The 16,303-nt window shown below is 44.9% G+C and overlaps 1 protein-coding gene across 11 annotated transcripts in view; it reads right to left on the bottom strand.

The window, feature by feature from the left end:
* PRUNE2 (prune homolog 2 with BCH domain) overlaps window positions 1-16,303 on the bottom strand; it is a 553,043-nt gene that overhangs the window by 424,672 nt on the left and 112,068 nt on the right. For all 11 annotated transcript variants that reach the window (XR_010171909.1, XR_010171914.1, XM_063913844.1 and 8 more), the window contains exon 2: window positions 14,926-15,030. Coding sequence is in view for 9 of the 11 variants with exons in the window: in XM_063913844.1 (XP_063769914.1) it covers window positions 14,926-15,030 (105 nt within the window). In the remaining 2 variants the exon portion in view is untranslated. The remainder of the gene's footprint in view (window positions 1-14,925; window positions 15,031-16,303) is intronic.

The raw sequence follows: 16,303 nt of genomic DNA, 5'->3' as shown, positions 1-16,303 counted from the left end.
CTATTCAATCTCATCTCAATTCGACCTTTAAAAAGTCGAATTGAGATTAGGGTCTCAGAGGAGGAGGGGGGGGGGAGCCGCAGGAAGACCAGCGGGGACAGCCGTGGGCAGACGGAGGAAAGCAGCGTTACAGTAGCGCTGCAGGAGGTTGTCTCCCAGCCGCCAGACCTCAAGGCAGTGTCCACCCGGCTCCAGCAAGCGTGACCTCACTTGCCGTAGCTGGGTGGATGCTGCCGTGAGCGGCGCGGCTGTAAGACATCCTGCTGCAGTGCTGTGCTGTAGTGCTGCTCTCCCCTGTATGTCCGCGGCTATCCCCCTCTCCTCCTCTGGGTCCCACATCTCAGTCGGACTGAGATGGTCGGAAACGGGGCCAAATCCTGTCGAATTTGGCCCCGTTTCACTCAAAAGTACGTGAATCGGCAGAGAGATTGTCAACTTTGGGCATTATATAAGTGATACAACAAATTTATGATTTTTTTCGATTGCATGGGGTCATTAATGAACTCTGTCCATATAAAGATAAAGTGAAATTTTCTTTATAAAATTAAAGAATACAAAATTCTATCAATCAAATCATATGTATTTGAAATTTGAGACTATATCAATCCCTATGATATGAGATATTTAGTAATAATATAAAAAATGACACAGGACACAGGTCCATTTTTTGAACGATTTATGGATGAATACAATGGAGCCATTTCACATAAACGGCACTTATTCAACACAGGGTATTCAATTGCGGGCATTTTTCGCCCATTATTTAATCCATTTTCGCCCATGCCTCTTCACTTTTTTTTTGTCGAATCAGCATGGGCCAAAAACGGGCAAAAACGCCCGCAAAGTCACCAAAACACATGTATCAGCTTCGAATTCGCTGATATACATAGTTTCCGCCAGTGCAGGATTTTTCGACAAGTCAAAAAAATGGCATGGGCATTGAATAGTCGAATGTAATTTCGACCTAAATACAGGCAAAAAGTGCAGTTTTTCAACATGGCGAAAAATGGCACTTATTATTTTTTAACATGCATTTTTTCCACTCTTTTCAACACTGATTTTTAGATTTAATTTTAACTTTTTTAAACAATCTTTTAATAAAGTATCAATAAAAGTTACATTTTAAACACATGAGAATTATTTTGTGCACCACATATTGGAAATGTTTTCTCTTTTCTCAATGATCTAAGGGATCACTACTGCATTAGGAGGTGTCTGCTTGTAAGAGACCCCTCCTAATGCATTTACATACAGAGCTATTATGGCTACTTCCAAAGAAGTAGCAGTGATAGCAACTTCAACCACACCTGAATTAGGCACAAAATCCATGTAACATTCTGTCCAGGTTCCAGTGTGTTATAAAATGAAATAGACCATTGTGCAAGTGTTGTATTTTGCCACTCATATAGCTTTGTTTTGATAAAGGATTGTATTACCTCCATGGCTAAGGTGTATATTCAATGCATGTCGGATCCTCTCCAACGGAGAGGATCTGACAGTGCAGTATTCAATTAGCGGGCAATTCCAACAGATTTTGGCCGTTTTTGACAATGCTGATCTGACTTTTTGTAAGTCGGATCAGCATTGTTGAAAACGGGCAAAAAAACGGTCGGAATTGGCCGCTAATTCGACAAAACATGTGGATTCGCAGCTAATCCGTCTATCCACGTGTTTTCCGACAAGTCGGAAAAACCGCAGCCCCATTGAATAGGTCAAATCCTGATTCGACCAAAAAATGTTGGAAACTTTCCGACTTGACAGCAGTTCCAACTTCAATTGAATACACCCGTATATGTGTAAATATCTGTATTAAAAGGTGGAAAACACCAAGGGGAATGTCACTTTATCTTGTTCCCTATATAAATAAACTCCATTAATAATCATCTAATATAAAAGCTATGGTATGTCACCACCCCATAGCAGTAGTAGGATGCAAAGGGTTACTCACAACACAAATTAACCACAATAAATTAATGTATATTTTTATCTGTTCTAACAACCACTAGGGCAGCACTATAATGTGGCATCATATGAACTGGGGTCACTGTATGTCATAATGTGAATTGGGGGCACTGTGTGGCATAATGTGTACTGGCAGCAATATAATGTGACATTATGTGAACTAGGGCACTACTATGGTTCATAAAATGAACTAGGGCACTACTATGGAATAATATGGAATAACTGAGGCACTACAATGGTTCAGAAAATGAAGGAACTATTATGGGGCATAAAATTAACAACTGCTGCGGAGAAGTGTCTCTCTAGAAAATTTGGGACAGGTACCCCTTCAAAATGTTGCTATCGGGCCCACAAGGTTCTGGCTATGCCACTGGTCAGTAAACTGTGCATGCACAGGAGTCCGGTTAGAGAAATGAAGAGTCTTCACTTCGAACACATCACAGAGATCGGCCCTGTCTGTTTCTGCATGTGTAAACTGATACATTCTGGCTGTATAATCACATACTGTAATGCGATTTTGGTTGCTAATATCATGCCCAGATCATACTTTAAATATGATTATTGCTAAATGGTCAACTAAGGCTCATATGTAGGATAGTTCCTTGACCTAAGTCTGTATTTTTACTAAATATTTGCTCTTTGGTTTTCCTGAAATACGAACACACCTGAACTTAGGGGTTCTGAGGGGAACTGCGTCTCAGTTTGGGTTTTGGATTGTATGTAAACAGGTCCAAAGTACATAATATTAGCTGTTTAATCGATTTTTATTGATTTTAAAGGAATCCAAAACTGAATCCGAACCAAAACACTTGCGGGTGGATTTGCCAAAAACCAAAACACGATGATGAATTTGAACCAAACCCAAAACACGGGATCCACAAACATCTCTAGCTTTTACATTGTTTAACTTGACATGCTTCTTCTCCTAGAACTTAGGTCCATACTGGACATGGGGTGGGGGCATTTGCTATTTGTGTAATCTTTGCAGTATATTTAAATATATAGCACCAGTATTTGTGTGTACTGGTGTACTTGCAGATTGCTTATTTTCTCTGATGTGTATTGGGACTTATGGATATGATCAGCCAGAAATGATCTACTCATGTATGGCTTTTTGCTTTTTTCCTGCCATACACATTACATAATCGACCTGTCATTTTCGCACCCTTTTTTGATTGGACGCTAGTTCATTTTGCCTTTGTGCGTATCATAAGTGGGGTATCCAATGGGTTCCAAGAAAAATCCCTTAAATTTTTCCTTTAAATAACAATTAAATGAAAAATACAGTATGACTTGCTTTGGGGCTGTGAGAAAAAAGAAATCACATTGGCTCATTTTCTCTCCTTCGATTGAATAGGAAAAACCATGCACATTCAAATATGCTCCTTAGAGTCAGAGGCGGAACTACCGCCAGTGCAACCAGTGCGTTGCACTGGGGCACGCCACTGTCCAGGGGCCCAAAGCATGTAATGAGTCAAACTGACTCATTACATGCCGCTGTGTGCTGCGGGCAACCGCTGCCCGCAGCACACAGCCGCCCGCAGGACACAGGAAAGGAGCGCAACGCAGCGGTCACGGGGGTAAAGAGAAGGAGGGAGGTGGAGGAGGGAGCCGCAGCAGCGCTTTGCTACTGGTTGAGGCGCTGCTGCTGCTGTCCCTTTGCTTCACTAGAGGCTGTCTTCCGAGAACAGCCTATAGTGAAGCAGAGGGACAGCAGCAGTAGCGCCTCCACCAATAACACAGCGCTGCTGCGGCTCCCTCCTCCACCTCCCTCCTCCTCCTTCTCTCCTGCCTGGGAATCGTGATCTGCCAGAAGCTGCACCGAGGTGCCTGAGCCAGCAGAGGAGGTAAGTATAATTCTTCTTTCTGTCTTTCTTTCTTTCCATGTGCAAAAAGGGGGACTGTCTGCCACAATGTGTAAAAAGGGGGAATCTGCCTGCCGCAATGTGTAAAAAGGGGGAATCTGCCTGCCGCAATGTGTAAAAAGGGGGAATCTGCCTGCCGCAATGTGTAAAAAGGGGGAATCTGCCTGCCGCAATGTGTAAAAAGGGGAATCTGCCTGCCGCAATGTGTAAAAAGGGGGAATCTGCCTGACGAAATGTGTAAAAAGGGTGAATCTGCCTGCCGCAATGTGTAAAAAGGGGGAATCTGCCTGACGCAATGTGTAAAAAGGGGGAATCTGCCTGACGCAATGTGTAAAAAGGGGGAATCTGCCTGCCGTAATGTGTAAAAAGGGGGAATCTGCCTGCCGCAATGTGTAAAAAGGGGAATCTGCCTGCCGCAATGTGTAAAAAGGGGGAATCTGCCTGACGAAATGTGTAAAAAGGGTGAATCTGCCTGCCGCAATGTGTAAAAAGGGTGAATCTGCCTGACGCAATGTGTAAAAAGGGGGAATCTGCCTGCCGTAATGTGTAAAAAGGAGGAATCTTTGCCGCAATGTGTAAAAAGGGGGAATCTGCCTGACGCAATGTGTAAAAAGGGGGAATCTGCCTGACGCAATGTGTAAAAAGGGGGAATCTGCCTGCCGCAATGTGTAAAAAGGGGGAATCTGCCTGCTGTAATGTGTAAAAAGGGGGAATCTTTGACACAATGTGTAAAAAGGGGGAATCTGCCTGACGTAATGTGTAAAAAGGGGGAATCTGCCTGACGTGATGTGTAAAAAGGGGGAATCTTTGCCCCAATGTGTAAAAAGGGTGACGAACCAATGCCTTATACAGCGGCAGGATTACATCCAAGTCCCTTGACTCAATTCCCCGTTTTATGCACGCTGGCACCTTACTTGCCTTCTTTACTGCGCTTTGACATTGTGTATGGTTATTAAGCCTATTATCAATGAGTACCCCCAAATCCCTTTCCAAATCTGTTTTACCTAGTCGTTCCCCATTTAGTATGTAGGCTGCAAGTTTGTTTTTAGTCCCGAAATGCATAACCTTGCATTTGTCTGTATTGAACCTCATTTTCCATTTAGACGCCCAGAGTTCAAGTTTAGATAGCTCATTCTGTAAGGACACCACATCCAATTCCGAGATAATTACCTTACACAGTTTAGTATCATCTGCAAAGATTGACACTGTGCTTTCCAGGCCTATTTCTAGGTCATTGATAAATATGTTGAACAGTAGTGGCCCGAGTACGGACCCTTGTGGTATTCCGCTGACTACTGGGGACCAGGTTGAGTACTTCCCGTTGACCACTACTCGCTGTACCCTGCTATCCAACCAGTTGCTTATTCATGTGCAAACAGTTTTTCCTAGGCCAAGCTCCTTTAATTTGATGATCAGTCTCCTGTGAGGCACTGTATCGAATGCTTTTGTAAAATCTAGGAGGACTACATCCACTGCTTTTCCCTGATCAAGATTATTGCTCACTTCCTTATAGAAGCTAATTAAATTAGTCTTGCATGACCTGTCCCTCACAAACTTATGCTAGTTCTTGCTAATAATCCTAGTGGTCTGTAGATACTCCTGTATGCTGTCCCTTAGAATTCCTTCCAATATTTTACCCACTATAGACTTCAAACTAACTTGTCTGTAGTTACCCGGAAGATTTTTGGATCCCTTTTTAAATAATGGCACTACCTCAGCTATACGCCAGTCCTTCGGTACCATGCCTGATCTAATTGAACTATAGAAAATCAAGTATAGGCGTAGTGCTAGTTGTGAACTAAGTTCCATAAGAACCCTCGGGTGAAGTCCATCGAGACCAGGTGATTTATTAACCTTAATTTTGCTTCGTCTCTCTCGGATTACTTCTTCACTTAAACAAGTTTCTAACCATGGATCTTTACTGTCACAAACGTTATGCTCTACTCCCACCAACAGTTCTTCTCTGGTGAATACTGATGAAAAAAAATTGTTCAGTATTTCCACTTTTATTTCGTCATCATTTATCAATTCTCCAATTTCATCTTTTAATGGACCTATATTCTCCTTTTTTAGCCTTTTGCCGTTTATGTATTTTTAAAAAATGTTAGGATTGGTTTTACTCACTATAGCAATTTGCTTTTCATTTTCCATTTTAGTTGCTCTTATTGCTTTTTTGCATTTCTTATTACATTCCTGGTAATACTTGAAGGACTCTTCCTTTCCATTAGATTTAAATGCTTTGAAAGCCCGCTTTTTTTTATCCTTGTCTGCCTTAACCTTCTTGTTAAGCCACATCGGCTTGAGTTTAATACTCCTGCGTTTACTGCCCATGGGAATAAATTTATGAATATTGCTATCCAGCAACCCCTTTAAAACATCCCACATTTCCGAAGTATTCTTGTTATTAAACAAAATCTCCCACTCTATGTCGTTAAGTGCACATCTCAGCATACTGAAATTAGCCTTCCTAAAGTTAAAAGTTTTGGTGGAACCCCTGTAACTATGTTTCCTGAAACTGAAATCCCCAATCACAAGGGTGTCCCCCAATCCCGCAGCCGTTTCAATTTGTTGCAAGAGCTGTTCTTCCTCCTGTATGCTAATATCTGGCTGTTTGTAGCACAAGCCTATGACTAGTTTTTTTGCATCAATACCCCCACTTGACATTTCAACCCATAGTGACTCCACATTATCACCAGTTTCCTCACAGATAACCTCCTTTAAGTATGGTTTAAGTGATGGTTTAACATAAAGACATACACCCCCTCCTCTTTTGCTTGCCCTGTCCCTCCTGAAAAGAGAATACCCCTCCAAGTTTGCAACCCAGTCGTGAGAGTCGTCCCCCCATGTTTCCGTAATACCTATAATGTCATACTCAGCCTTTGATGCTAAAAATTCCAATTCCCCCATTTTACCTGCTAGACTTCTAGCGTTTGAAAGCATACATTTTAGTTTAGCTGTTCCTTTATTCGTTTGTTTTTTTAATGATATCCTATCCTTTACTAGTGCATCCATTGAGTTACTGATACAGACTGTCCTTCTTGCTCCCATTCCACTTAGTATTGCCCACCTTATATTTCTCTTTGATCAACCCAATATTCCCATCTAAATTTACCGCCCTGACATAAGTATTTTCCCTTATGTCCCGTACATCATTTTCTATAGGCTGTAAAGATGACACATAATTGTTATTAGTTAATGCTTTGGCAATACCTTTCTTGATACCCTTATTAGAACCCATGTAAATACCCTTACCGGCTGCTCTATCCCCCATTTATCTCACTACCACCATCCCTACTATTCTCCCTGCTTGACCCATAGTCTCTAGCTAAACCCTCCCCCCCGGCTACTAGTTTAAAATCTCCTCCAACATACTAACCATCCTTCCCCTCAGCACCGCAGCCCCTTTCTCAGTCAGTTGCAATCCATCGGGAGAAAAGAGATGGCGCCTGACTGAGAAGTCCGCCCAGTGTTCCAAGAACACAAACCCCTCTTTCCTGCACCAGTCTCTAAGCCACACATTTACCTCCCTAATCTTCCTCTGTCTTCCTGGGCTAGCGCGTGGCACTGGTAATATTTCGGAGAATATTACCTTAGATGTCCTTTGTTTAAGTTTCTGGCCTAAGTCCCTATAGTCTTCCTTAAGGACATCCCACCTACCATTAACTTTGTCATTGGTGCCAACGTGCACCAAGACTGCCGGGTCATTCCCAGCCCCTACCAATAATCTATCTACCCTGTCCGCGATGTGACGTACCCGAGCACCCGGGAGACAACAGACCATACGGCGATCATGATCCCGGTAGCAGATTGCCCTATCTGCCTTCCTGATGATAGAGTTCCCTACCACCACCATCTGCCTGGGCGCCTCTCTAGCTTTCATCCCATCTGAGCCAGAGAGACCACTCCTCCGGTTGCTAGAGTGAACAGTCTCCTCCAGCTCCGTCATTTCGTCGCTATCATCCCCTGAATCTTCGTCCAATCGGGCAAATTTGTTCGGGTTTGATAGATCCGAGATGTCGTGCCTCCCCCTCTTTTTCTTCCTTCTAACAGTGACCCAACTGCCTACCTGATTATCCTTGTCTACCAGTGACCCCTGCTGCAACTCCTCCACCATTCTATCTAAACTTCACTCGAGATTGTAAATATCCCTCAGTCGCGTAACGGTTTGCTCTAGATCAGTTACCTGTGCTTCCAGGTCAACCGTTTGCTCACATCTCGTGCATATGTATTCGCCCTGGGTCGGCTGCTCCAGGTGCGCATACATCTTGCACGACACGCACTGAGTGAGACTCTCAATCACGGCCCCTCCCATCTGTTTAAAAAACTAACTCCCTATAACCCTCCGAAAGAACAATAAGAAAATAAAAACTAACTAGCCAATACAATCAATGTACAATAAGTAGGGGAAAAAAAGGAAAAAACACACAAACTCCCTATTACCTTCCACACCACACAAGTAGTATTCATAGTTTTCCTCTGTTGTGTTTGGTTAGGAATCCTACAGTGTACATGCTTTAAATAGGTTTATGCATTTAGAATGCCACTGTCATCTTTCTAATATTTGGTAACATTCACATGGGGGAGTGGGTACTACTTACCTGGGCCCAGGCCTGACAGAGGGGCCTGACGGGGGCACAAGACCACCGTTTGCTCAGCACCCCTTCTTGCCTGTCTGCGGCTTCTGCTTGTCTACCAAGTCTAGCACATGCTGACTGTGCAGAAGTGAGGCATCGCACTGACTGCACTACCCCTCAATCTACTCCTTGCTGAGAGTTTAGCATTTAGTTTCCCTTCGTGGAGAGGACCTTTCCCATAAGCCCCTGGGTCCATGTCACAAACTATTTGGAATAGTAACCTGTGGCGAGCGAAGTGGAGCGGAGCAAGACACCGATGCCCGAAGCGTGGCGGGCGACGCGAGCCCGCGAGGGTTCAATGGTGCATGGATAAAAAGAAATAACCTCAAACAAACGGAGAATGGATAAAACACTGAGGTGCTGTAAGGGCAGAAGTTATCTACTGCCCTCTCGTTATGTCACTTCCAGGTCCTGATCACAAAGAGAATATATACACAACCGATTGCGGAGAGGCATGACGCCGCTAATACAATATTTTCTTTTTTTTTGTAATAAGGTATGGCCACACTTCGTTACATTAGGTCATGCCCCCTAAAGTACCCAGGTCTGGTCTTGCTCTCTACAGCCCTATGTATTCCAATCAATGAGAAATTTAATAAATTGCAAGTCATTTTAAATTATTAACTATCAGACCATAATGATTTAGCATAGATTCTCGGTATCACCAGCAAGACCAGTGTTCGCAAATACGCGCTATAGCGCGTATTTTACCCTGATCTGTGGTCCGGGGACTCACTTTTCTAAACTGTGTGGGTCCCCGGGGACGCGCTCCGCTGAAGCTGGTCATCTTGTTCAAGCAGCTTCCTGTAAGTCCTCTTGTGGCGGCGCGGGCCCCCGGACAGAGAGTGAGGACGGCTTCCCTCCCTCCTCCCCCCCCCCCCCTTCCCCCGATCACCTGCTGCAGCTTCAAGGGAGCCGGACAGAGAGTGAGGACGCCCCCGCCGATCACCCGCTGTAGCTTCACGGGAGCCGGACAGACAGTGAGGACGCCACCCCCCCCCCCCCCCTCCCTTCTTGCCGATCACCCGCTGCAGCTTCACGGGAGCCGGACAGAGAGCAAGGACGGCTCTGCGGCGCGCTACACACTGTGCTGCGGGGAAGTTGATCGCCGGTGACCGCGGACTGTGCGTGCTGTGCGGAAGGGTGAGCTGAACTTACGGTGGCGGCTGGGGGGCTGTTCATATCGGTGGGATGGCGGAGATGGGGGCTGCATGGCGCCGGCAAACATGTGTTAAAGGCAACATTTTTGTGGTATGGAGTGAGGGTGAGGCGAGAGGGTGACAGTGCTGCTGGTCTCTGCAGCATACAGGACCCTTGATACAACCACTGGATTCGAGTCATGCTGCCTGTAATTTATGTGCTGACTGATCAACTTCAGTGACACTCACTGTTCTGGCTGCCTTTCTTGGTTACTGCTGGTTGCCGCTGGTTACTGTAAAGGCAGCCAGCACAGTGAGTGTCACTGAAGTTGATCAGTCAGCACATAAATTACAGGCAGCATGACTTAAATCCATTGGTTGTACCAAGTATCCGAAGTCGTCGGTCAGGATGTTGGCATTTAGTATACCGACACCAGCATCCCGATCGCAGCAAAGCCGGCAAGAGTGACGAGTGCAGAGGGTACCCTAACCTCCCACTCCTTACCCTCCGTTTCCCGCAGCCTAAACCTAACCCACCCCCTTAGTGCCTAACACTTATACCCCCCTCCCCTGCAGCCTAACCCTAACCTCCCCAACACCATATCCTAACCCCCCCCCTTCCCACCCGCACACTAAACCAGTGGTGGCAGTGCATACTTCCCTTCAGGATCCTGACTGTCAGGATATCGTTGCCGGGATCCTGATCTCCTCGGGATGCCAGCGTTGGTATTGTGGCGGCTGTCAGGATTCCGGCATCGGTATTACGGCTGCTGGGATCCCGACAGCCAGGATCCTGAATGCATACTTCCGATATGATAACAGCCCAGCAGCATTGTCACCCTCCCTCCCCCACAACACTTTTGTAGTGTCTAAATCCAGTCTGGGGCTCTATTATAGCGGCACCATAAATCCATTACATATAGAAAATGTATTATTTAATAATGTTGTCCTGTTTTTTAATCATATAATTGTTAAGTGCTCTACCTGGTGCAATGTGCATAACGTGCTCTGCCTGGCGCAATGTAAATAACGTGCTCTGCCTGGCGCAATGTGCATAACGTGCTCTGCCTGGCGCAATGTGCATAACGTGCTCTGCCTGGCGCAATGTGTATAATGTGCTCTGCCTGGCGCAATGTGAATAACGTGCTCTGCCTGGCGCAATGTGAATAACGTGCTCTGCCTGGCGCAATGTGTATAACGTGCTCTACCTGGCGCAATGTGTATAACGTGCTCTACCTGGTGCAATGTGTGGCGCAATGTGTATAACGTGCTCTACCTGGTGCAATGTGTATAACGTGCTCTACCTGGTGCAACGTGTGGCGCAATGTGTATAACGTGCTGCCTAGCGCAATGTGTATAACGTGCTCTCCTTGGCTCAGTGTGTATAGGAGGTTCTACCTGGTGCAACGTGTATAAGCGGCACTACTGTGTGGAATAATGTGAATTGGTACTATTATGTGAGCACGCCCCTTCCCCACGAAGCTACGCCCCTAAAAAATTCCAGCGCGCCTTCGGCGCGCACTATCGCAGTTTTCAGTGTCGGTGCGGGAGAACCAATTCTCTTTCTGCCACAAGGTCACCAAAATGTCTAATTACATCTAAAGTGCGGGGTGTCCTGTATGCTACACAGCCCAGCAGCATCGTCACCCCATCCTCCCCCTTGCACCCCTTTTGTAGTGTCCAAATCAAGTTTGTGTTTTTATATTTGAATCATTAATATGACTAATTAAAACCTTCATTCCGATGGGACCCAGAAAAGGACAGGTAGGACCCCAATTTTTAAAAGTGAGGGGTCCCTGGGACCCACTTTTTTTTTGTCTCAGCGCGATCACTGAAGACTACAAGGTTGTGATCTAAAAGAGAAACACACATCTACTACTAAAAATCACTACAATGTTCTTTTTAAAATAAGCAGCAGAATATTTGTTTTTGGTGGTTTATTGAGTGATTCAGATAACAGCAGGGTTTTTCTGTAGTGTTTACTTTTATTGTGTTATCTGGACCAGTAGCATTATTACACGGTCTATTTCATTCTTGCTGTATCATAACAAGATTTTATTTGGCAAATAAGCAAATCAATTGAGCTGCTTTCAGCTCAAAGCCGCCCAGTGTGTATGCCCCGGCGATGAGTGCTGATGCGCGCTCCTGCTTCATCGCCGGTGGCCGCCGTTCATCTGCTGGTATCACTGGGCAGGGGGGGAAATAGCTCAGTGTGTATTACACTGAGCGATTTTCAACCCAGCGATGTCAGCGACCATCCCTGTGCATACACGCTGGGCAAAAACGCTCAGTGTGTATGGATCTTTACACCGGGCTTATGGACATACAAAAGATATGCTCCTTAAAAGTTGCAGGCAATCATACTACATGTCTCTAAGGGGCTTGTGTGTGCTTGCCATTACTAAACTTGTAGTTACATACATGAATATTGTGCCAAATGTAAACAGGCACTATGCTCTAATGCCCTCCAAATAAAGTAAGTTATGGGTTAATAAATAAAAGCAATACTTGATTGCATCCATCTTTGACATTTTGGGCCTAATTCAAGGTTGACTGCAAAAGAAAAATCTTCCTCTAATGGGCAAAACCATGTGCACTGCAGGGGGGGCAGATATAACATGTGCAGAGAGAATTAAGGGGGGTACACATGGGCCGATTCGGGCTCAGCACAATGTGTGCTGAGCCCGATGTGAGCTTAGCACACATCGCAGCGGGTGTCTACATACCTGCAATGTGTGCTAGCTGAATCCTAACTAGACCGCATCTAGCCAGATTCTAGACTCAGCGATAGCGGTGCACAGGGCCGCACATCGCTATCGCTGTGGGGTATACACACAGAGCGACGTGTGCTTAACTTCTAAGCAATCTAGTTGGATTGCTCTACATGTGTACCCCCCTTTAGATTTGGGTGGGGTGTGTCAAAATGAAATCTAAATTTCAGTGTAAAAAAATAAAACAGCCAGTATTTCCCCTTCACAGAAACAATATAACCAACCCACATCTCTGCACATGTTATATCTGCCCCACCTGCAGTACATATGGTTTTGCCCATTAGAGGAAAATGTTGTTTTGCAATCAACCTTGAATTAGGCTCTTTATGCATAAATATTGCTTTGTAATTTTTAAGGCTGTGATGCTTGCATACCTAGAATCAGTGGCGGAACTTGTGAGTGGTGGGCCCGGGTGCAAAACTATGCTTTGAGCTCCCCTCATCCACCCCATCCCAAGTTCACAATATGCCACATGACAGTGGGTGTCAGGGTGAGGTACTGTACCGGTGACAGAGATGAGGCAGAGGATCACGGGGATGAGGCAGAGGGTGACAGGGAGATGGAGAGTATCACGGGGATGAGGCAGAGGGTGACAGGGAGATGGAGAGTTGGCGAAAGGGATGGACAATGGGTGAAAAAAAAAAAGGTTGACGGGGAGAAGGTGAGAGGGAGAAGCAGTGGATGCCAGAGAGAGGCACTGGAGGATGGAGAGGGTGACTGGAAGAAGTAGAAGAGTTTCAGAGGGTATGAGAGGTCTCTGTAGGAGGGACTAAAGGTGGGTAAATTGGGATGAAAGGGTTCACTGGGACATGAAGGGAAAGTATCAGTGGGGGAAACTGGCAGAAAAAAAATAAAAGCAGCTTTAACATGAGAGCGGAGGAAAGAAAATGCTAGTGAAAGAATTTACTAAAAGGAATGAAGAGGATTTATGTTAGGGAAGAGGAGAGTGAGGGAGTAAGAGAGAGAGGGGGTGAAGAGAGGTGCAGGGGAACAGAGAGAGAGAGAGAGAGAGAGAGAGAGAGAGAGACGGGAAATGGAGGGGAAGAGAGAGTGTAGAGATGAAGAGAGATAAGGATGGAGAGAGGGAGGGGGAGACGGAGAGGGGGAAGAGATGGAGAGAGAGAGAGGGGGAGACTGAGAAAGAGAGAGAGGGGGTAGATGGAGAGAGAGGCAGACTGAGTTGGAGGGGGAGATGGAGAAAGAGATGGGTGAAGAGGAAGGAAGAGAGGTGCTGGAGAACAGAGAGAGAGGGGGCGGAGACGGAGTGAGCGAGGGGTAGAGATACAGGGGGGGACTGAGAAAGAGGATATATGGCTAGGGAGGCAGAGAGAGAGGGGGGAGACAGAGGGAGAGAGATAGAGGGGCTCAAGGGAGAGAGAGTGTGCAAGGTAGGGAAGAGAGAGAGGGGTGGGGTGAAAGAGAGTGGGGGGGCCAAGGGAGAGAGAGAGGACAGAGACAAAAAAAGTGTGAGATGCTGCGCAACACTTGTACTACTCTAGCATTGTTTTTTCCCTACCTGGCCTCTATAGCTTGTACTGCACTACATGATGAATGGGGGGTGAGGAGCTGAGAGAGCGGCCCCTCATCCCCCTCCAGCTGGCCAGTCCCACACAGAAAGTATAAATGAGTCTGTGGGGAGGAGCAGAGACGGCTACCCCTCCTTCCCCTCTGGCCGGGCATTTAGCATCACAGTAAGCAGGAGCACAAATGTCTGGGAGGAGGCGCTTGAGGGGAGAGGGAAGGAGATGGGAGATGTCCCTCCTCACCCTTCACCTGCAGCACAGCACCAAGTATGTGGGGTGGGCGCACGTGCTTGAGAGGGGAAGGAGAGGGAAGAACGGCCCCTCCTCCCTCTCTGGCCAGGAACCAATTATGCGGTGCATTATCGCTACAGCCAGGACACTGGCAGCAGGCGCAGCGCTGGCAGCGGCATTAACGTTAGTCAGTGTGACTCTTTGTAATGCCGACGGCTGTGGACCCCTTCAGCGGCCGGCCTCAATGAAATGCACCTCTTCACTGGCGCTAGTTCCGCCACTGCCTAGACTAAACATTGTTAAGGGCAATAGTAGTCCTCTTAAGTCATCAGCAAGGACGTGCATCCAATCCACTGATATAACTTACTGATCATGAATCTAGAATGTTTTATATTTTAGCCATTTGTTTGTAAATTCAGATAATGATAGACAATGACCTACCAAAATATTAAATAGAACATTACCTTTAGGGATCATGCCACTTTTGTCTCAATTTTACAACTGTACTATAAGGTCAATTTGTTCTCCACACAATATTAACATATTCCCCTTATTAAAAACAGGACTTTTAATGTAACAGATTTGGAACTCCCAGCTAGCGAATCACATGCCACCATCGCTTTACTTGTCCTAGCTCTTCTTTAGAATTCTCATAGAAGCTAATGCATTGATTGTAGTTAGAAAATACAGAAATATGCGAGATGCATAGAGAATAGCACAGACTCTGGTCTTTGCTATCTTCTGTGCTGATGTTTTCTGGGAGGTTAGGTTAATAATCACGTTATAAAAGCAGCATTTACCTTGCCTAAATAATAAGCATAAGTTAATGTGGAAATGATGGAATCCAAATCACAGCACTTATCTCCAATGACAGTATGAACCTTCTCCAAATGTTTACCACGGTCCTGAAAAACATTAACAATATCATTAGCAAACATACAGAAAGTGCAATACAGTACATCAGCTTCATATTCTAAAAGAGCTATAGAATAATAAAGTAGTTAAACTACTATATACAATGACAGAAGAAACTAAGTGCAACTAAAAGTGTCAATTGCGCTGAAAGCTGCCTGACCCATAGTACTCATAACACTTCACTCTTCACACGCTTCAATTTTTCTGGCTTTTGCCTTAAAATTAATTATTAAGTCAACACATTTTACTCTTACATCCGTTTGACAGCTCATTCATCTTTTGTGCCAATTAACACAAGATATTGCACAAAGTATTTGCTCTGAACTAGAATTAATTATTCTTGTACTTTACAGCCATAATTTGTAACCAATGAATATAAATGAATTGCTGAAGTACATGTTTTTTTCTTTCAACAGTGTATTATATCCTAAATAGAAGCATAAATAAATAAAAACAAAAAGAATATAATTAGAAAATGTATCAAAGTAATCAAAGTGAAAATGTATAACAAATAATCCACTGTTTGTGTTGCAGTGTTTGGTGTGGTGAATTGTATTATTTACATGAAGATGTACTCTTTTACCTAATGTACCTTGATCTTAGCAAATGAACAGGTCTGTGTCATCAGAACTTTTCTTTATGTGATGAAAGACAACAACCCATAAACAATCAATCGGAAAAGATGAAATGAATTATTGGCACCTGTTCTAAACATCAAGATAAGCATTAGAATATCAGAATCTCAATGACTTACACATTAACAGTTTGCTTCCGCAAACATGATTTTATCATTTTCTTCACAATGGCCCTCATTCCGAGTTGTTCGCTCGTTGCCGAGTTTCGCTATATTGCGATTAGTCGCTTACTGCGCATGCACATGGTTCGCAGAGCGCATGCGCTTAGTTATTTTACTCAAAAGTTAGGTATTTTACTCACGGCTTAACGAGGATTTTTCATCGTTCTGGTGATCGGAGTGTGATTGACAGGAAGTGGGTGTTTCTGGGCGGAAACTGGCCGTTTTATGGGTGTGTGCGGAAAAACGCTGCTGTTTCTGTGAAAAACGCGGGAGTGGCTGGAGAAACGGGGGAGTGGCTGGCCGAACGGAGGGCGTGTTTGTGACGTCAAACCAGGAACGAAACTGACTGAACTGATCGCAGTGGCAGAGTAAGTGTCGAGCTACTCAGAAACTGCAAAGAAATTTCTATTCGCAATTATGCAAATCTTTCGTTCGCAATTCTGCAAAGCTAAGATTCACTCACAGTA

This window comes from Pseudophryne corroboree, chromosome 1 (assembly GCF_028390025.1).
Source record: "Pseudophryne corroboree isolate aPseCor3 chromosome 1, aPseCor3.hap2, whole genome shotgun sequence".
Lineage (NCBI taxonomy): Eukaryota > Metazoa > Chordata > Amphibia > Anura > Myobatrachidae > Pseudophryne > Pseudophryne corroboree.
This window is presented reverse-complemented; position numbering and strand designations above follow the sequence as displayed.